At 40.5% G+C, this 24476-nt stretch overlaps 5 protein-coding genes across 11 annotated transcripts; 2 read left to right on the top strand and 3 right to left on the bottom strand.

Moving 5' to 3' along the window:
- Positions 1 to 79: 79 nt before the first annotated feature.
- On the bottom strand, positions 80 to 2229 carry LOC124212565 (tRNA pseudouridine(38/39) synthase). The gene is made up of 6 exons (XM_046612731.2): positions 1850 to 2229; positions 1649 to 1782; positions 992 to 1563; positions 624 to 915; positions 406 to 545; positions 80 to 304 (listed from the first exon to the last, which is right to left on the bottom strand). Exons 1-6 carry the CDS (start codon positions 1925 to 1927, stop codon positions 186 to 188), a joined length of 1335 nt encoding a protein of 444 aa, XP_046468687.1. The 5' UTR covers positions 1928 to 2229; the 3' UTR covers positions 80 to 185.
- On the top strand, positions 2225 to 3572 carry RpL32 (Ribosomal protein L32). Its single transcript, XM_046612884.2, has 4 exons — positions 2225 to 2302; positions 2541 to 2653; positions 2989 to 3141; positions 3367 to 3572. Exons 2-4 carry the CDS (start codon positions 2561 to 2563, stop codon positions 3523 to 3525), a joined length of 405 nt encoding a protein of 134 aa, XP_046468840.1. The 5' UTR covers positions 2225 to 2302; positions 2541 to 2560; the 3' UTR covers positions 3526 to 3572.
- LOC124212593 (uncharacterized) lies at positions 2555 to 15478 on the bottom strand. Of its 4 annotated transcripts, none has more exons than XM_069134792.1 (6): positions 15260 to 15478; positions 5591 to 5877; positions 5291 to 5512; positions 5183 to 5212; positions 4991 to 5092; positions 2555 to 4912 (listed from the first exon to the last, which is right to left on the bottom strand). In XM_069134792.1, exons 1-6 carry the CDS (start codon positions 15279 to 15281, stop codon positions 4748 to 4750), a joined length of 828 nt encoding a protein of 275 aa, XP_068990893.1. In that variant the 5' UTR covers positions 15282 to 15478; the 3' UTR covers positions 2555 to 4747. The 4 variants fall into 4 exon arrangements, with proteins under 4 accessions (XP_068990893.1, XP_068990878.1, XP_068990860.1 ...); XM_069134777.1 differs by having other exon boundaries at positions 2555 to 4852; positions 4883 to 4912; positions 4991 to 5212; positions 15260 to 15297; XM_069134759.1 differs by having other exon boundaries at positions 4991 to 5212; positions 15260 to 15296.
- On the top strand, positions 10563 to 17824 carry LOC124212572 (uncharacterized). 2 transcript variants are annotated; one of them, XM_046612745.2, is made up of 11 exons: positions 10563 to 10837; positions 12348 to 12464; positions 13069 to 13111; positions 13193 to 13334; positions 14248 to 14390; positions 14626 to 14749; positions 15364 to 15510; positions 15605 to 15849; positions 15942 to 16139; positions 16231 to 16352; positions 16517 to 17824. In XM_046612745.2, exons 3-11 carry the CDS (start codon positions 13072 to 13074, stop codon positions 16673 to 16675), a joined length of 1320 nt encoding a protein of 439 aa, XP_046468701.1. In that variant the 5' UTR covers positions 10563 to 10837; positions 12348 to 12464; positions 13069 to 13071; the 3' UTR covers positions 16676 to 17824. The 2 variants fall into 2 exon arrangements, with proteins under 2 accessions (XP_046468701.1, XP_046468708.1); XM_046612752.2 differs by lacking the exon at positions 12348 to 12464.
- A 391-nt stretch (positions 17825 to 18215) lies between these two features.
- Positions 18216 to 24430, bottom strand: LOC124212520 (uncharacterized). Of its 3 annotated transcripts, XM_046612654.2 has the most exons (5): positions 24188 to 24430; positions 23407 to 23773; positions 19371 to 23350; positions 19133 to 19276; positions 18216 to 19068 (listed from the first exon to the last, which is right to left on the bottom strand). In XM_046612654.2, the coding sequence occupies exons 2-5, from the start codon at positions 23669 to 23671 to the stop codon at positions 18832 to 18834; spliced, it is 4626 nt and encodes a 1541-aa protein (XP_046468610.1). In that variant the 5' UTR covers positions 23672 to 23773; positions 24188 to 24430; the 3' UTR covers positions 18216 to 18831. The 3 variants fall into 3 exon arrangements, with proteins under 3 accessions (XP_046468610.1, XP_046468592.1, XP_046468601.1); XM_046612636.2 differs by having other exon boundaries at positions 23407 to 24430; XM_046612645.2 differs by having other exon boundaries at positions 23446 to 24430.
- Positions 24431 to 24476: the final 46 nt, after the last annotated feature.

The raw sequence follows: 24476 nt of genomic DNA, 5'->3' as shown, positions 1-24476 counted from the left end.
ATTTTGTCTAATAGGAAACCTGCGTATTTACCGGGTAAATGTCATTTAGTTGAAATCGATCTCTCGTAGACAGTATATTAGACATTTTTTCAGAAGGGATAGATATACTTTGTTTATAATTATTACAATTTATAAAATAACCATCATCTATTTCATAAGAGATAAAAATACATCATTTGATTCGTTCAACAGTATTTCATGGAGCTTTCAGAATCTTCTGAGATGGATCCGTCTACTGGTTCATATTGCTTAACTTCCAGCCTTCGCTTCTTCACATAATGGTCGATTCTGTTTTCCAGGGGTTCTGAAAGATAATTGATAAATTATCGGTTTGTGCTGCAGGAGATTAGTTACAGAATCGTACTTCGTTTATTGTGAAATTGAGATATTTAAAGATATACACACCACAGGTTGTTCGTTGCAGCAGAGGTTGATAAACTTTTGATTTGACACCTGTCAATAGACAATCGCTTTGGAAATTTAGTTTTTCAGCATTTGTTAACTTCGCTTGCATGTCTGTTAGCATTTCTCTAGTCATTGCAGATCTGAAATTAATAGTTCAGGTGTAAGATTGGCAAATGGCTGATGAATACAACTGAATTTCAATATTTTATGCAACTTACTTGATGGTATTTAAAGCCCAATCTGATTGTAAGGTTTTTATGACTTGGGCTAATTCATCTTGATCAAATATCCATTCAGTGATTTCAAAATCAGTGCGGAACAAATTCAATGGTATTTCAGATGCCATGCTATACTGAGGTTTTCTGGGATACTTCTCTACATTCAGTAGTTCCAGAATTACTTCTGGCTTCTCTTTTCCTTGACCTACTAGCAGCAGAATTCCCATCAAGCATCGAATTTGATGCCACAGAAAAGCCTGGCCTGTCAGAGTCAGTTGGCACATGTCGTACCCTGGAATACTATTTTCAAATGATTGAACTGCCGTACTCGTAAAAATTTGACTACATTTAATCTTCTACAGATTTACCTGAGGTCTCTACCTGCTCAGAATCTTTAGAGTATAACGAAATTTCAGCGGCTGAAATAGCTCTTACAAAAGACACAACTCCGTTAGCAACATCCATCTTGCATATATTTCTAAAGTCATGGGTGCCAATGGTATATCTGACTGCTGTGTTCATATCATTTATGTTCAAATTGCCCCTTGGAAAAAAATATTTATATTGTCTTTGTTTGCAATTAAATCTTGCAGAAAAATCGGCAGCAGCTGGAGACCAGCAAACGCATCTAATGTTCTGTGGCAGTAGCCTATTTAATATTTTACAATATGGTAATTCTTCTTGTAGATTATTTTTATTTTCTTGACTTAATTTACTTCTCACATCCAATGAAATGACCTGAGAAAACGCACTAACACCCTTGTCTGTTCTACCACAACGATGGTAATTTGAGTCTTCTCGATTTTGTATTAAGCAACTTTTCTTCAATGCCGCAAACACATGCTGCTCAATTGTATTTATCGTGTCTTCCTGGGTGGCGAATCCTTGATAGTCCCAGCCCAGATAGTAGAACTTGAGAAGAATATGTCTTTTGTGACTTCTAGAAAATGTTTTGTAGTTTACGTTTAGAAGAAACTAAAAAATTATCAGTACTAATCTACTGTCACCATAAAATGCGTACTCACTTGGAAAAGTCAAATCCCTTGCCGCTCTTAGGACAATTTGAATTTGGTATGTTATCATCGTGCATGTGTTTGGTGATTATATTTTTTAATTGTAAATTATGCGCTTCCAGCTGTAAGACTCTGTCTATTAACGCCTGAAACATGCCATTAATATAGGTTAGCATAGGTTATATTTTGTATGGCCCAGTATTACCCTGTTACCTCGTTGGAGAAAGTCTTCAATTCTTCTCTGGTAGAGAGTTTTTTGATTTTATTTTTAACCAACTTAACTTCAGTCATAATTATCAGCTGAGGATTGAATTGTAAAGTTGACAATGAAAATCTGCGGTCTTTCTTCTTGACTCAAACTAGAGCGCGAGAACCTGTAAAGGTGACAAGTACCACACTTGTCAAGAGGACAATTAGAAATGCAGCAAATCTCTCTGTATGCACGAAATATGCCCAGGTATAATGAATTTTCGAATACAGAAAGGTAGAATTTCAAAATTTGTGATAGTTTTTTAATGCATACATGCAATATTTCCATATGTTTGAAAGTGTTCTAAATTGTGCATATACAGACACTCTTGTGACTAGGTCAGTTTTGACTCGAACATCTCGACAAATCCCAGCTCTTTGAAGTTTGTCTCTTTATCGTATATTTCTAAGGGAACGGTAGGTACTTTGGGAATCCAATAATTCCTTAGTAATCGCAGATTTAAAGTGTATTTTGTTGTTACAGAAGTATAGTGTATGAAATAAAGATTACCTGTATAGTGTTATTTTTTCGAAATTTGTGATTCTTTGACGTAATATTGGGATTAAAAGCGACGACCGTTTGTTGACGGTCCGGTAGAGAAAATGTGGTCTTGTATTGTTGAGATACTATAATTCAGATAATATTTCTTTTTAGTTGCTGTACGAACAAGCAACATGTCGATCCGCCCTGTCTACAGGCCAACCATTGTCAAGAAGAGGACGAAGAAGTTCATAAGGCATCAAAGTGATCGCTATGACAAGCTCAAGGTATCATAACCTCAATCTACATTGTTCTACTCAATTAAGCTACAGCTTAAGTCATGTCATTTTAAAAATGCAGCGAATGCGCTGATTTTTCTCGGCCCTAAGCACCCTCCATTCACGTAATCAATATTCAGTGTCTAAATTAACGAACAGGCAACAATTTTATCATCCTTTATTCAATGCTAGCGTTACATCTGTTGGGAAAACGTTTTGAAATACTCTTGTTAATTATCCAAATTCTACAGACAAACTTGTCTCAGCCAACTTTTTCCTCCCAATCACTGATTGCTAAATGAATAATGTTTGTCGTGCCTTAATATATCCTTTTTTCCATTCAGCGTAACTGGCGTAAACCCAAAGGTATCGACAACAGAGTTCGCAGGCGTTTTAAGGGACAGTACCTTATGCCAAATATTGGTTACGGATCAAACAAGAAGACCCGTCATATGCTGCCTACTGGATTCCGCAAAGTCCTCGTTCACAACGTTAAGGTAACTCAACATGGCTTTTCAAACACAATTAAACATAGTTTATAATTGAAGTTGTTTCAATCGTTTGTTAAATCATCTTTTTTTGTCCAACAACAATATACCAGTCATGTTACGTAGGTGTACCATGCAGGACATCAGATAGTAATTAGACTGGTGTGACTAATTTGTATGGTTTTTGAATTGGTTGTACTGTATATAAATACATGAGTTTTATTTGTCTGGCAGGAGTTGGAAGTCCTGATGATGCAGAACCGCAAATTCTGCGCAGAAATAGCTCATGCTGTCAGTAGCAAGAAACGCAAAGCTATTGTTGAACGTGCGCAACAACTCTCCATTCGCGTAACGAATGCCAATGCTCGTCTACGCTCTGAAGAGAATGAATAAATTTTAAAATCTTAACGAAAGGCCAATAAAAATTTGTAAAATACAAATCTAACGTGTATTATATCATTCAATGTTTACCTGCTGAGTGAGCTAGCTACTCATAGATCTAATATCTCTTGCATTAAGTTGTTCCCTTTAATTATAGCTCGAAGCAATGATCGCTGAAGTCGTTTGGCTTTTCACTGATTCAAACAACACACCCCATTTGAATTCAGACACCATATCAGGCTGTTCTTTAGGGTTTCTAAATATTTGCGAATCTACGATCTGCGATCGATCATCTGACTATAGGTATGCGTATGAATTCTCGAAGTTTGAATACTGAGAGCAGACAAGATTTTCGGAATTGTTATTTCGCAAGTAGAATTTGCACGGAATATGGTGAGTAAATGGAATTGGAACCCGAATACTCCACGTCATTTTAAAAGTTACTAGCTGCAAAACCCTCGCTCGCTAAAGCTCGCTCGGCGTCGGTATGCCTATAATTATAGATGATTTTTGTGCTCGTTCGATCGCTATGTTCGATTGGATAAGCTTTACCGTCAGCGGTTTACCATATATTCGTAAAATAGTCAGATTTAACCGACTACCTGATAATCGCACTCGTATACATCGTAATATATAGTCTACGTAATAGTCTACCTGGTGAAACGCGAAAATTAGATAATGATGTAGATGGATATTCAATGTTGAGAAAATATACCATCATGATGTATATATTCGACTAGATAATTACCGTTATGCTGGTGCTCTTGCTAGGATCTGTAAATCGATTGGGTGAGTAACTAAAAATTAATAGGTCATTAAATATTCGGATGACACAATGTCTCAATATACTTGAGAACCTATAACTGCACAATAAATTATATATATATATATATATATATATATATCGCGAATCACCTCAGTCTGTATGCCCTTAAAACAAAACAGGTGTATCGTTAGAGATTTTTCAACTTGTTAACACAGACGATGACGTTGGGGTGTACCAAAAGGGGACACGATGATTGTGATTATTCGTATTTATTTATCAATATTCATAATTTATTCAGTAAGACATAATAAGTTCTCACACCTGGAGGCCAATCCTGAAAATCAAAATTCACCAGGTAGAAGACCTAAAGCCCAGGAACTAAGGAGCGCTCGTCCTGAAATTCGAGACTCACCAGGTAGACGACCTGGAGTCCAGGAACTAAAGAGCACTCATCCTGAAATTCGAAACTCACAGGTAAAGGATCTGAGGCGCCGGGACTACGGAACGCTCGTTCTGGAAGTTGAAATTCAGCAGGTAGAATACTTGGAGCCCAGGAACTACGGAGCGCCGGTCCTGAAAGTCGAAATTCAGCAGGTAGAATACCTGGAGCCCAGGAACTACGGAGCGCCACTCCTGAAAATCAAAATTCACCAGGTAGAATACCTGGAGCCCAGGAACTAAGAAGCGCTCGTTCTGAAATTCGAGACTCACTAGGTAAAGGATCTGAGGCGCCGGGACTACGGAGCGCTCGTCCTGGAAGTCGAAATTCAGCAGGTAGAATACCTGGAGCCCAGGAACTACGGAGCGCCAGTCCTGAAAGTCGACATTCACCAGGTACACGACTTGGAGCCCAAAAACTACGGAGCGCCGGTCCTGAAAGTCGAAATTCTCCAGGTAGAATACCTGGAGCCCAGGAACTACGGAGCGCCGGTCCTGAAAATCAAAATTCACCAGTTAGAAGACCTAAAGCCCAGGAACTAAGGAGCGCTCGTCCTGAAATTCGAGACTCACCAGGTAAAGGATCTGAGGCGCCGGGACTACGGAGCGTTCGTCCTGGAAGCGGAAATTCACCAGGTAGAATACCTGGAGCCCAGGAACTACGGAGCGCCAGTCCTGAAAGTCGAAATTCACCAGGTACACGACTTGGAGCCCAAAAACTACGGAGCGCCGGTCCTGAAAGTCGAAATTCTCCAGGTAGAATACCTGGAGCCCAGGAACTACGGAGCGCCAATCCTGAAAATCAAAATTCACCAGGTAGAATACCTGGAGCCCAGGAACTAAGGAGCGCTCGTTCTGAAATTCGAGACTCACCAGGTAAAGGATCTGAGGCGCCGGGACTACGGAGCGCTCGTCCTGGAAGTCGAAATTCAGCAGGTACACGACTTGGAGCCCAAAAACTACGGAGCGCCGGTCCTGAAAGTCGAAATTCTCCAGGTAGAATACCTGGAGCCCAGGAACTACGGAGCGGCAATCCTGAAAATCAAAATTGAACCGCAGTACCCGGAAGATGGAGGATCTGGTGCTCGAAATTAGCGGAGCGCGATTTTCGTACGTCTTCTCTACTGCGCGATTATTTCCGGACTGAGGAATTCTGCTGACTGTTATCGTGGTCGAATATATGTATAGGAGAAAAAAAAAATTTCTGTGACGTCAAAATGTAATCTCTGAACATCCGAACATCCGAAATTTGGATATCGAAATTTAATGCTATGTGTGACTATGTATGATGATGATAACAGCAGAAAGCATTCACAGTGTACAGAATCTATCTGTGCTTTTTACCACGCTTATAAATAGGAAAGAAAGTCGTCTTGGGGATATGTCGTGTTATTAGTGTAGAATGAATTTTACATTGCGACGACCTTAATGAAAGTTGAAACAGTTTCGATTTACGCATGACAAGTGTTACTATAGCTATTTATTCAGGGGAAGATAATGCATACCTGTTCGTTCACAGTGGTTCAGTTAGATCGTATACGCTCTATAGAGTGTAAAGCCGCACGGCCAACTGGGCAGATGTCCTTCAGACATTCTAGGAAACTTACTGGAGGGTCTTTACCAGTAAACTTGATCCATTAGCTTATATATTTGACCAGGATTCACGGTGCTAAGATATACTACATAGTAAGGAATTAACAAACGCTTGCAATATAAGCAACTGGTTGTGAATTTCGCCCTTTGTATCATACTACAATTAAACAGTTATTAGCGAAGTAAAGATATAACGTTTGAGTATCCGTGGCACAATTAATTACTATTTTGCTGCACGCCGAAGTCATGATAACAGTAAAAGAATAGAGCGATTTTTTAAATTCTTTTACAGAATATTTCTCTCATATACGTCTTTGTGACAAAATAAATTACCCAGCCGTTGTTTTTTGTACAATATTCTCGAAATTTTGTAATAAAAATGGTAACATTAGAAGCAAAAAAAATAAAGATCTCTTATCGAATGCCATTTGAGACTCATTAGCAAAACGAAAGAAATAAAAATGTTCTCACGAAATGTGTGCAGTCCATTTTGAAATTTGTTTAGTTTTTAACAATTCTTAACGATAGGTGATCTGTAAAGATGAACGGTGTATCCACTTCCATCGTGTGTTTAAAGACTTCCGAATGTGTTATTTAGCAAGTCTTCACCGTTGTATCCGTCCACTGTTTAGAATTTGTTTCCAACCCTCGACTTGATTCGATCCAAGGAAAGTCCGAGTTTGAAATTTATGTTAGAATATCGAGAAGTGTCCTCGATTCATTATGCCTGCAGTACCTATTTGTTTAACTGGCAAACCCGAGACCGCTAGAATGACCCTGCGGAGTTGAATGTCAACGCTGACACGAGGTGAATTTGTGACTACGCATCGCCGACTCAGAGAAATCGCAGGTTTTGCCAGTCAGTCGACAGAAAACTTTATACAACGTGGCGTGCAATTTTGATTTAAAAAATATTGCAGTTTCAATGAGTCAGATGAATTCTTCCGGACGGTTCCAATTGATAGGTTCTTGCGATTTCTTACCGCAAGCACAAGTCACGACTACTGTAATAGTGTCCTCACAGTGAATACGTAGCACTGTGTATGCAAAAAAAAAAAAGAAAAACTGCATTAAAAAGAGATACATAAAAAGTTCACTATTACAGGACTATTGGTAGCCGACACAAATAGACGTCGACTAACTATTCTATTATTGAGACTGGATAGTTATCCATGCGACTTGAATTTCGGAAGATTTATTATCAGCCCGTAATTTCTTCGCAACGTTTTACCTTGAAAAACTGCAATTCAAATTTTTGCATAAAGTGATATTCTGCGACGATGTTAATATCTTAGGAAAATTTCTTCACGTGAAATCTGGTCGAATCGAAGTCTTTATAAACGCCTAAGGAACCAGAAGGGTGAGTTCGCGTGTCCTGCGTTAGCTGACCTAAGAGTATCGACCCTGCTTGACCACTGCTGCCAAGACGTGGCTACAAGGCAGTTGAGCACTTAACATTTGAAAGAAAACCACGTCGTTAAATGTGACCAGTTCGCGATTTGCACACGCGAAACAGATTTGAAATTGCCATTTTTGACCGCGGTGCGAATATTTGGAGCTAGGCAGAAAAATTGCGGTTTTTATAGCACCCGTAGTAACATTGTATAAAAAATATTCACCGAATTAAAAATGTATTTCAAAAAGTTATGGAACAGAATCGATCTTATCTCGTTGCCATTTACGATTTGTCCTACTTACAGGAACAAAGTGTTACCTGCCCCTACTTTAAGGACCGAGCCATGTTTTTGTACGTACCTATATGTTACATTTTTATACGTATTCAAGTCTTATCTCGATCCTCCGGTGCGTTTCACCGTAAAATTAGCATTTCTTATCACGAAACGTCCTTCGGTCTTGAACTCATTTCGAATACAGATCTGATTGAGTTGACAAGTTATGCGCATAATGTTTTGGATTGAAATATACCTTTTATAGAGTTTATTTTTTAGAATTGTGCACGATCCTTGATCCTATTTGGCTAAAACTCAAACTCAGGACAATAGAAAATTGTAACGTACCTCATTCTGTCCCTCCATAAATTTTTCCAGCCTGCCAGTCGCGAGTTGTAATGACTTTCTACGGCACACATGGCATCATGAGTTATACAGAATAGCAATTCCAGGGCTAGTAATGTGTATTAGAGACTATAAAAACTGTCTCTATCCGACAGTTTGAAATATACAGTACCTATTCGTTCTTGTCTGTTCCCAATATAGTTTGCAATTACTCACTCGAATTGATAAATTACGATGGCGACTGAAAATTGATTAAAATATATTATAATCCGGTGGAAGCGTGACAGAAAAAACTAGGACACTGGTTTCATGTATAATATGACGTGTTTTCACTAACCCAAAACGATGAGTGAAAAAGGAATTGAACACTGGATCGTATCAAGCTCGTATAATTATGCTCCGCTACCAAAGTATGATCATCTTTTCAAAAATTGACATTATTATCGAAGCGCTTATAAAATATGAATAGTGAATGTGTGCAGTAACGACTATACTTCCTTACATTTTGTTGCATAATATTTCTTTGAAATGAGTAGTCGCGTATGATTTATCGTTATACGATATCATTAAAAGAGCAAGATTCTACAGTCAATTGAATACTATTCCGCGAAAGCTGGCGGAGTGAATGTTGTTCCGTTTCCTAGGTTGCACTCCTTCATGCAAGGATTCGCTCAACTGGCTACGCGAGCAAGTACAGTAATATCGTGTGCCTAAATCAACACTATGGGTTGGTGGCTGATTCATCGTTAGAAAAAATATGAATGATTGAGTCATGAAGTGTGTAAAAAAAAATACAGACATTCACATTTAACAACACTTGATTTTCCTCGGTTTTTCTCGATTCAGAGAGAGGATATATCTCACATTTGGAAAATTTGTTTTGGTCATTGCTAAATTCAAGCAACAAAATATAGCTCCGGAAGAATGAAAAATATGATTTTTTTCCAATAGTTTTATGGATACAGCTGTTGCGGATTTGTCAAAGCGTAATAAAGCTTTTTCAAACCTTTGTCACGGAATTACATGACTCGTGACTCGTGCATCGCGAAACGAAAGATGAACAAGTTACTTGGTAATTTGGTGACGGGAACACGTTGTAAAGATGAAAAATCATTTCCGGATTAAAGCGGAATAAGTACAACGAATCGAATACAATAACGCGAAAATTGTCCGAATTCAACCCCAGAAATATAGTAATCATTTATCTCTGTTAAAGGAGGCAAATTACACCCCAATAAAAAACGGTAATTGTAGGTTCGTGTAATAGATCTTGCCGAAGATATGCATTACGTTAAAACCAAAGGTCACGGTCTTCTTCAGTTCCTCGGAACCTTCACTAAAGCCCTGACCTCATCCATGTGAACACGAGGAAAGTGTAGTGATAATACCAGACCCCGTGCGATGGTTAAATTTTGAATGATACGTTGGTAAAATTTTACGATTACATTGCCCGATGACCAAATGGTCGTTATATATTTGAACAATCCGAATAAATCGATACCGAAGTTAGGCACCACATGATCACGTACGTTTACATCCCCTTAAATAGGAAGTTTGCGGTATGAGTTGCAGCGGGTGAAATCGAGAACATGGATTGAACGGAATAGCCCATTTTTTCCACTATATCATCACTGCAATTTTCGATCTACCGAATAGTAAGAAGAAGGCGTGCTTTCTCGATCTTTACTTACACTCGGCAGCGGCAGCTATCCGATTAGAAAAGTGTCCTGAATTGACGTGAAATAAGGGATATTTCCTACTATGAGACAGACGAGTCATTTCATTGGAGATAGTGTCTCCGATCGATCGACGATACCACTTGTTAAATGGTACTGTTTCAATTGTGAAATTCATTCAACGCTTCTATTAGGCTACAATAAAAACTGTGCAGTCGATTGTTCATGGTTAATGCGCGTACCCGGTAATGTATAGGCACAGTCAGACACTGTTGGTTTCAACGAATGCATAATGCTGCGTTACTTTTTACACTGCAAATGTCTCACTACCTTATGTGTCTGTTAAACCTGGAGTCCAACTTTGAGGAATGGCTATAATAGATGGTGGTCACTTTAATCAACTTCGCATTGAAATGATATACGAGCAGAAGTATGATGGGTAAAAAGTTCTGCTAAAACTATTTTCACTGCAACGATATTTCCACTGTAACACCGGATTCGTTATAGCATAGAAGAGCGTTCTGACAATTGTTTTTCCTCGACGCTGAAACCACAGGGTGTAGATCCGTTTGGCGAAGCAGTCGTGTATGGAACTCCGGAGTGTTCGGACGTTGCCTACCTTGTTGTTTCTGCCCTACATAGTCCAACCAATAGTCGTCTATTTGTGCCGTGGTATAAAAAATTCACAACTTCAATCTGAACAAAGATACTTCTGCTGCCGACTATCCTTCGCTGCAACGTATTTCGAACACGTGTATACTCTTTCGAACCATGCGCTCCCATGAAAGTGAGAACGAAACCCTTTAATATCCGCAGGAAAAATATTACAGACAAAAGTACGTACATTTCACATTTTTATTTATATTCACGGGCTTTAATGCCAATTGTTTACTTCAACTTGTCGAGTATAATCATAAGATATCCGGAAGTCAAGTGACTGTACTCGTTACGTGAGCCGGCTTGTAACTTTCTAAACAAAATTTTAACCCGTCAACTACTAATTTTGGTGGTGCGATAAAATATTGTACAGTACAGTTTAAACGGGTAATGTGAAATAACCGCTGTTGTCAAAAGGTTAAAAACAAAGAATAACTAGAAAACAATCAGTTGTTTGGAGTAACCAACGGTCGTTTCTCCGTATCACGTACTGATTTAAGTTTTGCAACCATTATTCTGAATGATTTAAATATTGTCAATTGTTCCATCCAAAATACGAGTTTTGCAACCATTTTCCACGATGTGTCATCTCTTTAGACTCGGTTTAAAATCAGCCTGTTAGTTTTAATCGTTTGTGGTTCCGTTGATGTAACAGGATGTCACTCAAATTTTTTTCGTACACTATTTAACGAAGCTTTGGAACAATGACACTCCTAGCACTGTCTGTAGCTAAATAAATGCTTTCTCTTTTACTATTCTTTTTATCCTGCAGTATTGTTCGCAACTTTTATGAACCTGAACCGAATTTTCAAAATATCATCTCTGAGTAGATTTCTACGTGGTGATATTGATACGAGTCTACTCCTCGTTCGTTATCATACATCAATCGCACTATTCGGGTAATTAGAGATTAAATACGAGATCAAATCGATTGTTGTCTTTTGTCAGGCATGTAAAACCTAAACGCGTAGGTAAAAAACATTTTCCCGCAATGCTTGTAATCGTATAACCCCTCGCATTACTTCCGGCCTGACACCTTCCCCTAAATGTTCACGGTACATAAACCATGCCAGTCTATTCCTACTGATCAATAATTGTGAATTATGTACTCCGAACTTTCTTTCCGTGACAACACGTTCCCTCGAATTCAAAACTATCCCAAATTTTACCCTAGCCTCGTTCTGTTTACACCGGAAGATTTTACTCTCGAGGTACGTCTTAACGTGTATCGGTAGATTGTAAAAACCGTTCGATATTACTTCTTTACAGTTACATCATAGATGATTATAATTCGTTGGCTGTATTATAAGTGTATGTGCGTCACACACGTCCATTCTTACTGAATTAGTACTGCAAATTATTATACCCGCTGACTTTGACTTGGGGTTTGCTGAGTAAAATTACCCCCCCCGACAATCGACCAGGTCGACTTCCTGTCGTGCGAGTTTGCACTTCGGTTTTCTTACGATTCGCAAGCCGTTTCCCGGCCAGTCTTGTAACCTGCGGCGCCGCGTGCCAGTGGAGCTTCCGTTAATTACAATAATAATTCTGCTTCTCTTGAGAAGCGATTACAGGCGTAAACCTGATACTGTCATCTTTGCACCCAGTGAAACACTTTGGTTAGATTTTTACAGTCGAGTATACGGTGAACAGAAATTGACGAGAATTTTCTGTTTCCATTATATTTAGCCACGGCTAAAAAGAAATATCGCACCAAAGACAGGGAGCAGCTGAATTGTGCATCATCGGCTCACACGCCTGCCCACATTTAATCATCGATATTTAGAATATTTAATTCTGACCTGGGTAGGTATCTGCAATCCAATATAATTCAGACTTAAATTTGTATGCAAAACAGGCACATTCGTTTAGTCTTGACAGTGATTGATTAGCTTGGAAAGCAGATCAAGTGTTACCGAAAAATTTCACGCAAGAATAGTACATGCTCGATAAGAAATTTGTGTAGCGTCGGTGTCGATGAACACAAGTTTTCAAAGAAATCATACTTGCAGCATAATTGAGAATCAGATGTACTTGTACAGCTGGTACATGCAAAGCCGTTCGGTTCAGTGACCACAGAATATAGACTCAAAACACGATTGGGTTCCTGTAACGCATTGTGTTTTTGCCTCCGCGTAGTGTCCGGATAATTACACAAGGATAGGTAATAGAGCTGACAAACAGGATACACTACTTCCGTGGGGTGGCAGTTTTTTTTTTCGCAATTTCAAGGCATAATCGGACCTTCAGGATCACTCGAATCCGTTCCACACAACAGAGACAAAGTGATCTCTACTCGTGATACGCTTGTCCACAAACTTATTCATACAAATATACTTCCACAGAAGTATTGCGGTAGGCCGTATAATTTATACTAATTCGAAAAAGTGTTTTTACGATTTACTTTCAGAGTATGGCGTCATCGTTATTGGTAATCGGTACTATTCTACTCGGTAAGCAATTGCGTTGTTCCACTCTATTTTATAATTGTAAGATGTGACATCACCTATATCAGCTTTTGGTACTTTGAACAGGAACCACATATTGGAATACGGTGAACGGACAAACTTGTTCGCGAGAGGATCATCAGAGATGTGTATCGTTGGCAGATCCGCTGCTGAAAGATCCTCATCTAATATTTCCAGACAACATGCAGGACATTGATTTGGTTTGCAGGTATTTACTTGGCGCCTGAGAAACTAATACATGTTGTAATTTTCTATCAACACTCTAGTCGTCGCGTGTCCGCAGAAGAATTATGGTCGATGTGTGATGCAAATATCGCAAGAGTGATCGAAGCGGAAGCTGATATCAGAGCTTGCACGTTGAATGATGTATTTTGGAATACGTTGGTTGTAAATAAATTGATATAAAGAATGCACGGTGGTTGGGTGCGAATCACGCCGCACAAAGCTTTCGTTGTTCTCTTGATATTGAAACGGATGTGCACAGACCACGACGCGTTCGATTGTGGTCATAATTCGGGATTTCATCAAGGTTATCTCTCGGAAACCATCTATCATTGTAACACCAGACATTAATGCATTCGAATTGATGGAATATTTCACGAATTCCTGCTATTGTGAATTTAATTTATACGTATAACATAAGAGTGAGGTCTGTGTTATCTAATCCGCGATCTGTCGCTGTTAAACTACCAGACTGTGACACACGCTTATTAGTTTTGATCATGAAGTGAAATGCCATAGCTGTCGATTTGAACATAGATTATTAAAATTAGAATAAACTTATACCAATAATATGTAGCGTTTTACGAGATACTTGCAAAAATGTAGAAGGAATTAATTTGAAGGAAAATCTTTCGAAGCCATTGAAATTCCAATTATATACCTGCGGTAAGTTTGTAAATAATTTTCACTGAACACACTGGATTAAATTTGTGTTATCTCTCTTATTTACGGCAACGCGTGTAAAACCACTATTTTAAAAATAAAACAGACACATTATTCACCTGAAACATCACATCTATAGGTATGTATATGATTAATCGTGCGTAGAAATCTACGCAGAGTTTAAAGTTCAAGGGCAGAAGAGTGACGAACTTTTTCTTTACTTGCAATCTGTGTAGAACGTGGGCGAGTTTTGTCGACTGCATACGTCGATATATTGAAAATTGTTTCACGGAACAGAGGAAAGAAGAATTCAACTCGGCGGTTCAGCTACCAATCGCTTCCGTTCATCAAATGTGTTCGGTGTCTACTTACCAAGCCGGTGAGTTTTCTTTTTGTTTCTTCTTATCACGATGAACATAACAATAACGATTGATTATTAACACACAGAGGTTCTGGTGAACTTTTTGCGTCCAACCGTCTGGGTACTTGATACTGAACACTTTCAAGTCATGTTTTTGAGTCTGAAAAGGATTGTTCAATTGAATAATCGACGTATAGACTACTTGGTACAAATTAAATGCTGAATTATTAACGCTTATCTAACTTTCTTTCAGAATACTTGCAACACGCGACGTGCATAAAAGCAACGGTTACTGAAACCGAACACTGCGGCATGCAGTACGCTGCTTTGGTGGATGAAGTATCCAGGGGTGAAGTCGCCCGGATCAGTTTGTGCTGGTAAGAAAGGTCAAAGCTCCGTTACATTGTTTTCATTCGCAGTCACATCGCAGCAATTGTCAAGTGGTGGAAATCCATCACCGTCGTGTTTTAATGAAACGGGAAGGAGTTCCAAAGTGTGTTCAATATTATTTTCTCGATATTACGATCTACTTGACAGTTTATGAAGCAATATTTTTTTTTTTCACTCGTACGCTTGTGCGACTGAGTTGCGTGATTTTAGTTCGCAAAAGAAGAGGACATTCACCCTGAAATTAAGCAGCTACTATATTTTCTCTTCCAGTAGTGACTGCGGAATATTATAATTGAAAAAATTTCTTGATATATTATACCACAGTTGTATAAAATGTAATAATAACCTGACCTTCACTGAATCACGCAAACGGTTAACAGAGGTTCACCATGTGAGACATACATTTACACATTCTTTTCACTACCATCTATAACGTGGACTACACTATTTCGCGTGAAACAAAAATTCGTTAAAACTTTGTAAATTATTGAACTTACATTGGATCAATAGGTTCTGCATGTTGAATCTTTGTCCAAATTTTTTAACGTCTGATTTCCTTTAAGAATAGTAGCGTCCATACCATGATTCAATATTTTTGTAGTTCACATCATCGTTTCCGGTCCTGCGTCATTTCGGAAGCACGTCGTCGTTGTGATGCTGGCCAAGCCGAAGGTGGAGCAGCCAGGTTTTCAGCAGAAGTTCTCGACAAGGCTCTGAAATTTTTGCAAGATCAGTGTGTGAATTACATGTAAGTTTCGTTCAGTTCAATTGCTCAAACTGTTCCACAATTGAGTGATGCCATCAACTTCTCTGTCGTTGACTCGTGTTCCTTTTATTTACAGACCGAACAGCGGGGATTGTCCGGTTCCGACGACCGAGAATGTCATGTCTGTGAGTCCTTTGGGGGAGAGTCGTCCCAGTCACGGCATGCCTGGTACATTGGGAACCAGAAGTCGACCGTATCACAGGACCCAAACACCTGAAATGATTTCAGGACAAGCCACCACCACAGTGTACGATGCGAGTGCGAACACAGCTTACCCCAGCGGATTTCGAAGTACCGGCCGATCGCTGAATCCTCCGACTGGTAAATGTTTGATCGATCGATTCTCCGTTTACTCCGGTTCTTGCCACATTAAGCGATATAATGTATGAATGACTGGTACGTTCTACGTTTAGTGGCGAACACTGAAAGAAGCGATTCTTGGTCTCCGTCAACGTGGATGTCGGCGATAAACGTGAACAAAAACAGTGTCAGTTTGAGCAACAACGTAATTCCGAGTAAAGTGGGGACCGATATGGAGGGCGAAGACGTCGCACAAGTGGAAACCAGCACGTTTCCAAATTATGCTAAAACTCAGCCGCAGGACGAACAAGGTAAATCAATGCAAATCACGTAACAACGAATATATTTCGAGAGCTGAATAGCTTCTGACAACTGATCAAATTTTCATATCTTTTCTCTCAGCCGTTGTTGTAACGCAACGACCATCCACCTACGGAAGAGGGATGTTGTGGACGTCACCGGCGACAGAGGCGCAACCGGAAATACCGGCTTGGGCCACCAGCACTTGGCTTGTTTCCAATCAGGTAAATGTGACATCGATTCGTTCCAAAAGTTTTCACAAACTGATGCCCAGTATTCTCGTTAACGCTCGTAATTATCAATTTTCACATTTTTCATCGTCAGAAATTGAGGAATTTCATATTTTGAACACTTATTGGCAAGAGTGAATGTTATTGAATCTCAACAGATACCCGTGACTGATGACACCTGGTATCCAGCAGCAGGTAGTTACGGTGGAAATCATATAGACGAACCCAATCAGCAAGGCTTGACAAACGCGCAAAACGGATTGTCAAACAAGTACGCCACAATGATCTGTATGATCGGTATCGCTTACATACTGTAAGCGATCAGTTACCTATTAGAAGATCATTAATGATAATAAGATATACATAACATATCTAATAATATACCGTATTGTATCGATGATACAAGCTACTCCTGGACACAAGTCAAGTTCAGCTCGAGAAGTCATTTGGATGATTTTTTTTATTGAAGGCTGAGTGCAAATGGACCTGAAAAAATAAGTTTTGCCAGAGCTTTTATAAAAATTATTACAAAGATTTTAGAATAAAGATTCAATCTTTGCATCGTTAAATTCGTGGACAAAGATTCTGAGTTTCGATCCTATTTATATTCGGCATGAAATTATAGCTTGTTATACGTTATATACTCAGCGCAATACGGTCATAGAATTAGGTTAGTCACGTATTGTAATAGATCAGGTGCTACAAGTAATAGTTTCCTTCCACTGCTGTTATCATATCGAGTTATACGTATAATTCGAGTGTAGAATATTGTCATTGGTAAATTGAAATGGAAGTGTACGACAAAAATTTAAGTGTAAAAATTTTCCCGGCATGATCTAACGTCCCCGAGGATATCATTCTTTCTTTATCAATCCTGTTATACCTACGATAAATCATGTAGTGATTCTTCTCGATGAACGCTTCCTGAATCACTTTTCTTCATTCCACGATCAAAATGAAATATACGAACTTTATTTCATCTTCAAATTGTAGTGTAACCAAAGAGTATACTGCTATTTAAAGAATGCAGATAATAATTTTAATATTTACTGATATTTCCAATAGTGCTCTTCATGCATTTAACTTGCGTGAGATGTCATTTATGAAATTTTTCATTTTCAATTACTCGGCGTTTAAAAAAATTTTAGTCTTGGTTTTAGGTTATTAGGCCGTACGAATCCAAGATATGCTCCGTGAAATATAAATATCTCTGTTACAAATTGACATACTTGTCTTTAAATGTTCGTTACGCATTATAATAAGCAATATACATGAAATATATATATATATATACATATATGTATATGAAAATAATTCCGTTTAGTAGAATAATATTACACTAGTCAATGACCAAGGTAGAAAATGAATACATATATGTACATAATACGATGATGTACCAAGTAATTTGTATGGTGCTTGAAGTCCGCAACAAATATTCACAAATGCAAATATAAATTATGTACGAATTCAGTTTCTTCACTACCGAATAATATTTTTTCATCAAACAATTCTCTCGTAAGTTAGTTTTTAATTTAATTTAAATTATATAATGTTGTTTTCGCAATTAGGCGAAACAGAATAAATTAAGTAGAAGTAATCCACACATTGAGATTTATCTTCTCACCCTGATCAACTCGTGTAATAGTTAAGGATGTTGGATGAATTACATTTTTTTGTACAGTACATAAGTAAAAAAAAACAAACAACCTTCTCGTAACGTAATGCAGTATCAGAATTGAAACCATTGTACTAATAATATGTAAGAGAAGATATTTATTGTCACATATTCCATCATCTGTCAACATTTCCACACAATACTCACAAAAAACGGAAATCAAAAAAATTTTTTCCAAGAAGCATTTGACGATAAGAAGGTATCCTGATCAAAACCAAACTCAAAGCCGTCACGGCTTAGCTTACAATACATTGTGTCGTGCATATAATATTTCGGATATAAAAACCTAACGATTTCCACAAATCTAATAGTGCGTTCAAAAAATTACGATTATCAAATTAACATCTTTATTATTATTATATCTATTGCCACCGATATTGCTAATGTAACCTTTGTTAGTGTTATTATTATTGTTATTATTATTATTATTACTTTTGTAATGATCGTAGGCGTTGCTTCAACTCTCCCTCATTTTCCCTATATCTCTAAACAGTTTTTAACCATGAGGTAGGCCTCGGTTCATCACGTTTCATGCGCATAACAATGTCCTAAATCATGTTACTCTAGCTCGATGATAATCAATACTGACCAGTTTCAAAGTCGTTCGTTATTGAACGGTTAGAACCAATTAGGAATGAATCTGTGGTACCTGGAACCTATATTACAATTAAATAGCCGAGGTAAGTCAGATAAGCAAGGAGCTAGATGGGTGTAAACGATCGTATTGCATTTGTGAATCCCGTACAAAAAGCATAAACATCATTAGACAATTAGAAAACTATTATTCTTTGGGTACCTTTAGTGTACTGAGCCAGAGTTATCTAGATCTATATGAACTGACGGACTTCTTTTCGTATTTACGGAACGCGTCGCTTTCTGCGATGGCAATTTGTAACGGGATGGAGTTGGCGATCCGTTGCCGTCCCGCGGGCTTCCGGTTATATTTTCAAAATCCCAGCTTGTAAAGTGTTCGTCGAAGAGGTTGTCGAGTTTTTGCGACAATGCTTCGACGCGCGCCATGCGATCGGCATCGTTCTACGATCGCATCAAGGAATGATCATTAAATCGTCTACGGAAATTATTTTCGAATTCAACGAACCTTGTGATACATCCTCGAGTTGAAGATGATTCTTCTGAAATCTCGAATGACGTGTTCCACCTTATGATAGATTTTGTTTTTAAGCTTGTAGCCGATTGTTTCGAGGAACATGGGACTCTTTATGACCTTGTAATAATCTTCGCTCTGTGCCGAGAAAATAACATAAGAAAGATACAATTGAAACCAAGTATGACCAGCAAGATGCAAATTTGCTCGTTAAGGCATTATAATCACAAACCGATTCTCTCGAAGAGCGCATCGGCAACGAATTTGACGGAGGATACTTGAAAATTTCAGCCTCTTCCATCTGCCAGACCGTGTCGTGAATCGCCTCTAGCTTTCTCGATGCAAGTGGACTTAGACTTTGTCTTCTTCGGGAGCTGTACCAAACCGACCAGCCACGATCTCCACCTTTGTTCTTTCCATTCTCTCCAGAATTTACGGATACCGCGTCTTTTTTCTTCGAGTGTCCTTTGACCACGGGCAATCGGGGAATTTCATCTTTAGGTAATTTTATCTTGACGCAGCTATCCTCGCTCGGAGCTAAATCCGTATCCTTCGCGACTCCCTTTCCGACTGATTTTCGCGATTTGTACGACAGCGACGAACGCTCGCTTTCTTTGCGCTGACATTTCCGAGTCGACATGATATTTCCGGTTCCCGAAGTGTTTGCCAGTGTAGCCTTCTGAGGTCGCGATCGACACGACTCTTTTGTGCCGTTACCAGAGACACAGCGTCGCACCGTCTCCGAGTATGTCGCCCTGGCAATCCCTTCAGCCAAGTCCGTAGTCTGGTCTTCGTCTCTAGGTTCTCGACTGCGACTCAAACTAGTGTCAAGCTTTTTCCCCGAGTTCCCTGGGACCAGTTCGTCCTCGTGTATAGAGCTGTTGAAAGACTCTGAACTGTCCAAGTCGGGTTCTTGCCTCTGTTTGATACTAGCATTATTCAGAGTTCTGATCAACCAAGAGTCCGTCTTGATATTAGTTTTACTCATCTTGGTGTCCTCGGATTGTAAGCCGGAAGTGGACAACTTGCACGTTGACCCCGAGTCATCCTCCGAAGCCTCATAGCTGGAGGCTCCACCGTCTTGACACTTTGGTCTTGGGCTCATTCGGGCGGGGGTTTCTTTGACCTCACTTGCGCCCATTTCACCCTCCTTCACAGCCAGAGCTTCCAGCAGTATCTCGGCAGAAGCACAAGCTGCCTTCCATGTAACGTCCTGAGAGAAATCATGCGACGAAGAAGAATTTACCCGGCGTAAGATCCGAGGGGAATTGTCTAGCGAAAGTGAAGATGGCGGGAGGGCCGGCACAGCTTGGAACTGAAGTCGTTGGGTGGATGCGGAATTATTTTGGGTTATGTTACCGCTAGGATTTCTCAGAACTGGTGGATTTTCCACGCGTTTATTTGGACGTCGTTGGTGTCGTTTTTTCGGGACATTGTAGCTTCCTGGTTTCATGTACACCCTCACATCTTCCGAGCTGTCGTACTCCTCGATTTGCTGAACATTGTTTCGATTGTTGATCAGGTTGCAGGCGTTCCAGGGAGCGCTTTGGATGCTCTGCATGTTCTGCAGAGTCTTCAGTTGCCGGTTAGGGTCCATTTGAAGTTGCCTGGTCATGTCAATGGTGCTCCGTGACAGGTCCTGAGAATGGGGTGACTTGTAATTCTCTGAGAGACGATTTTCAGAATTTCCCGTCGAGCTTGCAGACAGTATTGGATTCGAAGTTCGCATGCTAGCAAACCAAGCTGACAGACTGGCTGCCATTTCCTCGGGTCCTTTGCTTAGAGTCGCGCTTGGTTCAATCTGACTCAGCAGGGTCATTTTGTTTCTAGGCACTGTAGCCAATTCTAAATGATCGGTTGACGATTTTCCTAAGCAAATTGTGCCGACGCCGCTTCCTGATTTGGCTAAATAATTTTGATCCATGCACTTTAAAGATTTACTCCGGTGGTCGTTATCCCTGTGAAACTTTCTATTAAAACTGGACTCTCCTAGTATAGTCGGTCTACCGATATAAGCTGGTTCGGCTACCGAAGTGGCATTACGAAACACTGCCTCAGGATCTTGCGTGTATAGCCTTGTTGTACCGCCTGTATCATACGCTGTGTCAGATGTCTTCGTTGAATACATCGATACAAGTCCTGTGGATGAATTCGCCTTATAAACCGGTTCCATTTCGCCAGTAGATTTTATTCTGAAAAGAAAATCTGTCTTCCTCCTGGAATCAGCGTTCATGTTCCATTGTTTAACGGTGTCAGAGTTGCTTTCCACAACTTTATTCCTCAGGTCGACAAATTCCGCATTCAGAGACTGTCGCGAGGTGCCTTTTCCCGAAGATGAATTTATTTTTGACCGAAATTTGCATCCACCAAGACCCGCTTCGCTGTTTGTAAGAGTAACATCTGGTACCGACTTTATACCTTCCGTAGCCGAGACCAAGCTCTCAGTTAGTGTCCACTTACTGCGCGGTTTTGTCTCTTTTAGTCCTTGTTGAGTGTTGAAGTAACGAAAATTCTGTACTCCAGCGGGTTGCGGAGTGTAGTGTACCGCATAAGCCGACTCTTGTGGTTGTTGAAAAGGGAACGCTGAAGATAGGATGTTATTATCCGTACGATGTTGACAGCTGGCAGTATTTACAGCGGGACAGAAAACATCGGAATTGGTGTACAAGGAAACGTCTCCTGGGAAAGAACCGTTCTGTGTTTCGAACTGTGAGCCAGACGTCGGATTGAAATTCGATTTACTAGCTTCGTCGAGTTTAAGAAAGGTCTGAACCACGTTTCTGAGCAGCTCGTAAGTGCTTCCTTCCCAGCCTTGAAAGCATCTAGTAAGTTCATCGTCAATTTTGTCCGTTAAATTGGGATAGTGCTGCTTGTTCAAATAATTATCCAGAATGAGCCAACCATTGGTTACTCGTAGCAGAGCGCTTATGAGGTCATGCACAAATTTTCCGTCGCCTGCAAAGACGGGGAAACAGGTGGAGGACTTTGTAATAGCGGTCCTCGTTGCTGAGGAGATATTCGACAGCCAGGTCTGCTTCGGATTTTGGTATTTAACCGAGTTCAATATTGACTCGGCCTCACTACAGCCCCAATACGCAGTCTTGCGTATCAATTCGGGCAGTTGCGGAGCGAAGACCTGATTCGGTTGAGTCTGAGTCCCCACAGTTCGAGAACCACCATCTCCGTTAAGGGAGTAGTCGATCCCCAAGTCAGCGAACCAGCTTCCTTTGTTCCCCACGTTGTCTCCGGCCCCGTTGAAGTAGCTCGTTTCTGATTTCCGGATCTCGTCCTTTCCGCAGACACCTCCAAGATCGTTCGACGAAGCGGTATTGCAGAGAGCGGACACCATCTTTTCCGCCTCGATGGTGAAATCAAAGCTGATCGAGGAGTCGTCGGAGTAACGGTCCTGGGCTTGCTTCAGCGGCGTCGGGACACTTAGCTTCGGAAACGAAGTGTCTTGCGGGCTCTTGCAGGCATCAAATGCGACATTGTTGGAGGAAAGAGCAGGCACAGTGATGCTGGTAGCTGCGGCGGCAGACGAAGAAGAGCAGTTGGTGGTAGGAGTAAGCGATGGTGGCCACTCGTTTTGCAGCTGAGGAATCGTGGGAATTTTCGGATTTGCCGTACTGCCTGGATGTTTATTTCTCAAGTATTTTGCCGACGTTGATACATCAAGCACTGAGGTAGTCGCATGTTTTTCTCGCGGTGGCGGACCGAAGACTAAGCCGACGGGGGCGGTTTGAAATAACTGTGTCGACTGGACTGGGACGGGTGCGGGAATCTGGTTATTTGGGAACGCGGTTACAGTGTACGGAGCGATATTTGGCAGCTGAAATCCAGAGGTCGAGTTAACATTCTGGAGGCTGCAAGTGTTAGTGGCCGAGATGTTGTAGTATGAGTTGTGCTGCGGAGCAGTCTGCCGATCCTGGACAAGGCAGAAAGTTTGAACTTCGGGTGGTTTGAAGTACGGTGGAGGTACAAGGGCAACGCTTGAGTTGTTGTAGTGCTCGGCTGGGAACTGGCCGTGAGCGAAAGCTGACGAAGAGACTAGGAACGAGGAAGTTGATACCGGCGTTCCGGTTTGCGTCTGATCGTACACCACCAACGATTTTCCAGCGTAGGATGGATGCGCAGACTGACCGGGCTGGCCGTGACAGTACTGGCCTCTCGGGGGCTTATTGTTAGATTTTCCGTGCCATTTCGTGCTCTTACCTGAAACATTTCGCATGAATGCCAGATCGCTGTTCAACCGTTTTCAACTAGCTAACCTTGGGCCTGCTGTGGTACCGATACCGGCGTACTCGTACCTCGCTGAGTGTTTGAAGGGTAAACACAGGGGGGGTGCAGAGCTGCGGTGCAAGGCTGCAATGCTGTTATCGGTCCGTAGATGATGTGTTGCTGTTGTTGTTGGGGAAGTGGAAGTGCTAACGATGGTGACGGCGATGGTGAAGGACACGGCGAAGGTGCTACGGTGGGAGATGGAGCCAAGGAGTGAACTGATGATCGGCTGGATCGCGGGGCAGTTGGATGCATGGTCCTCCACCCTGTAGGTGGGGCTGCAGGGTGAAGTGTCCTTAGATTGGTCCCTGGACTGCCGATCACTGCTTCCGGGCCAGAAACTGACTCGAAGTTTGACTGTAACATTGTCAAGAGTAACGATATAACACCATGTTATATCGGTGGGTGCGCTTCGAATCGTCGAAAAATGGCTAAACGGAAGGAGGTGGAAGGATAGGGAAAAAATCTGTCAATACCGCGTCTCCCTTCAGCCAAATTGTAAGCACCGAACTCCTAGTCTGAAGGTAATATGAGTTACGTTAGGAATAAATGGATTGTTCACGAATTAGCAATTGCAGTTGCAGCACTTATTATACCTTGCACTTTCGATCGGAAGGAATCTGGGATTAACCGGCATTTGGCCCCGAGGGTCGCACATAAATTATTAGATCCATGAAATAGTAGACTTTAAGCATGGCATTGTGTTTAGACTAACCTCACTCTAAATGATGGATTGAAAATTGGCCATAACGTTGCTGGCTTGCCACGTACCTGTTTTATAAGTCCTTTCCAGTTCGAAAGACGGCGGGCATCAAAGTATACTGAATACTTTAAACCGTGACGCCATTCTACCCGCTGTTCGCGTCATATGTAATACAAGAGTTAGCCCTAACGAAAAGAAACTTAAGAAAAAGGAGAACGGAAAATATGATAGACGTTAGGGCGATGGCGAAATCTAGAACTGATGAAAATTCTATTCTTTTGGTTCGGCCCTCAAACTGTTGGATGTATAATGAACATGCGAATCGTTCTTTGAACACGCAACAGATTCAATTAAATT

The sequence above is a fragment of the Neodiprion pinetum genome, chromosome 1, assembly GCF_021155775.2.
Source record: "Neodiprion pinetum isolate iyNeoPine1 chromosome 1, iyNeoPine1.2, whole genome shotgun sequence".
NCBI lineage: Eukaryota > Metazoa > Arthropoda > Insecta > Hymenoptera > Diprionidae > Neodiprion > Neodiprion pinetum.
Note: the sequence above shows the minus strand (reverse complement) of the source record. Positions and strands in the feature narration are given on the sequence as shown.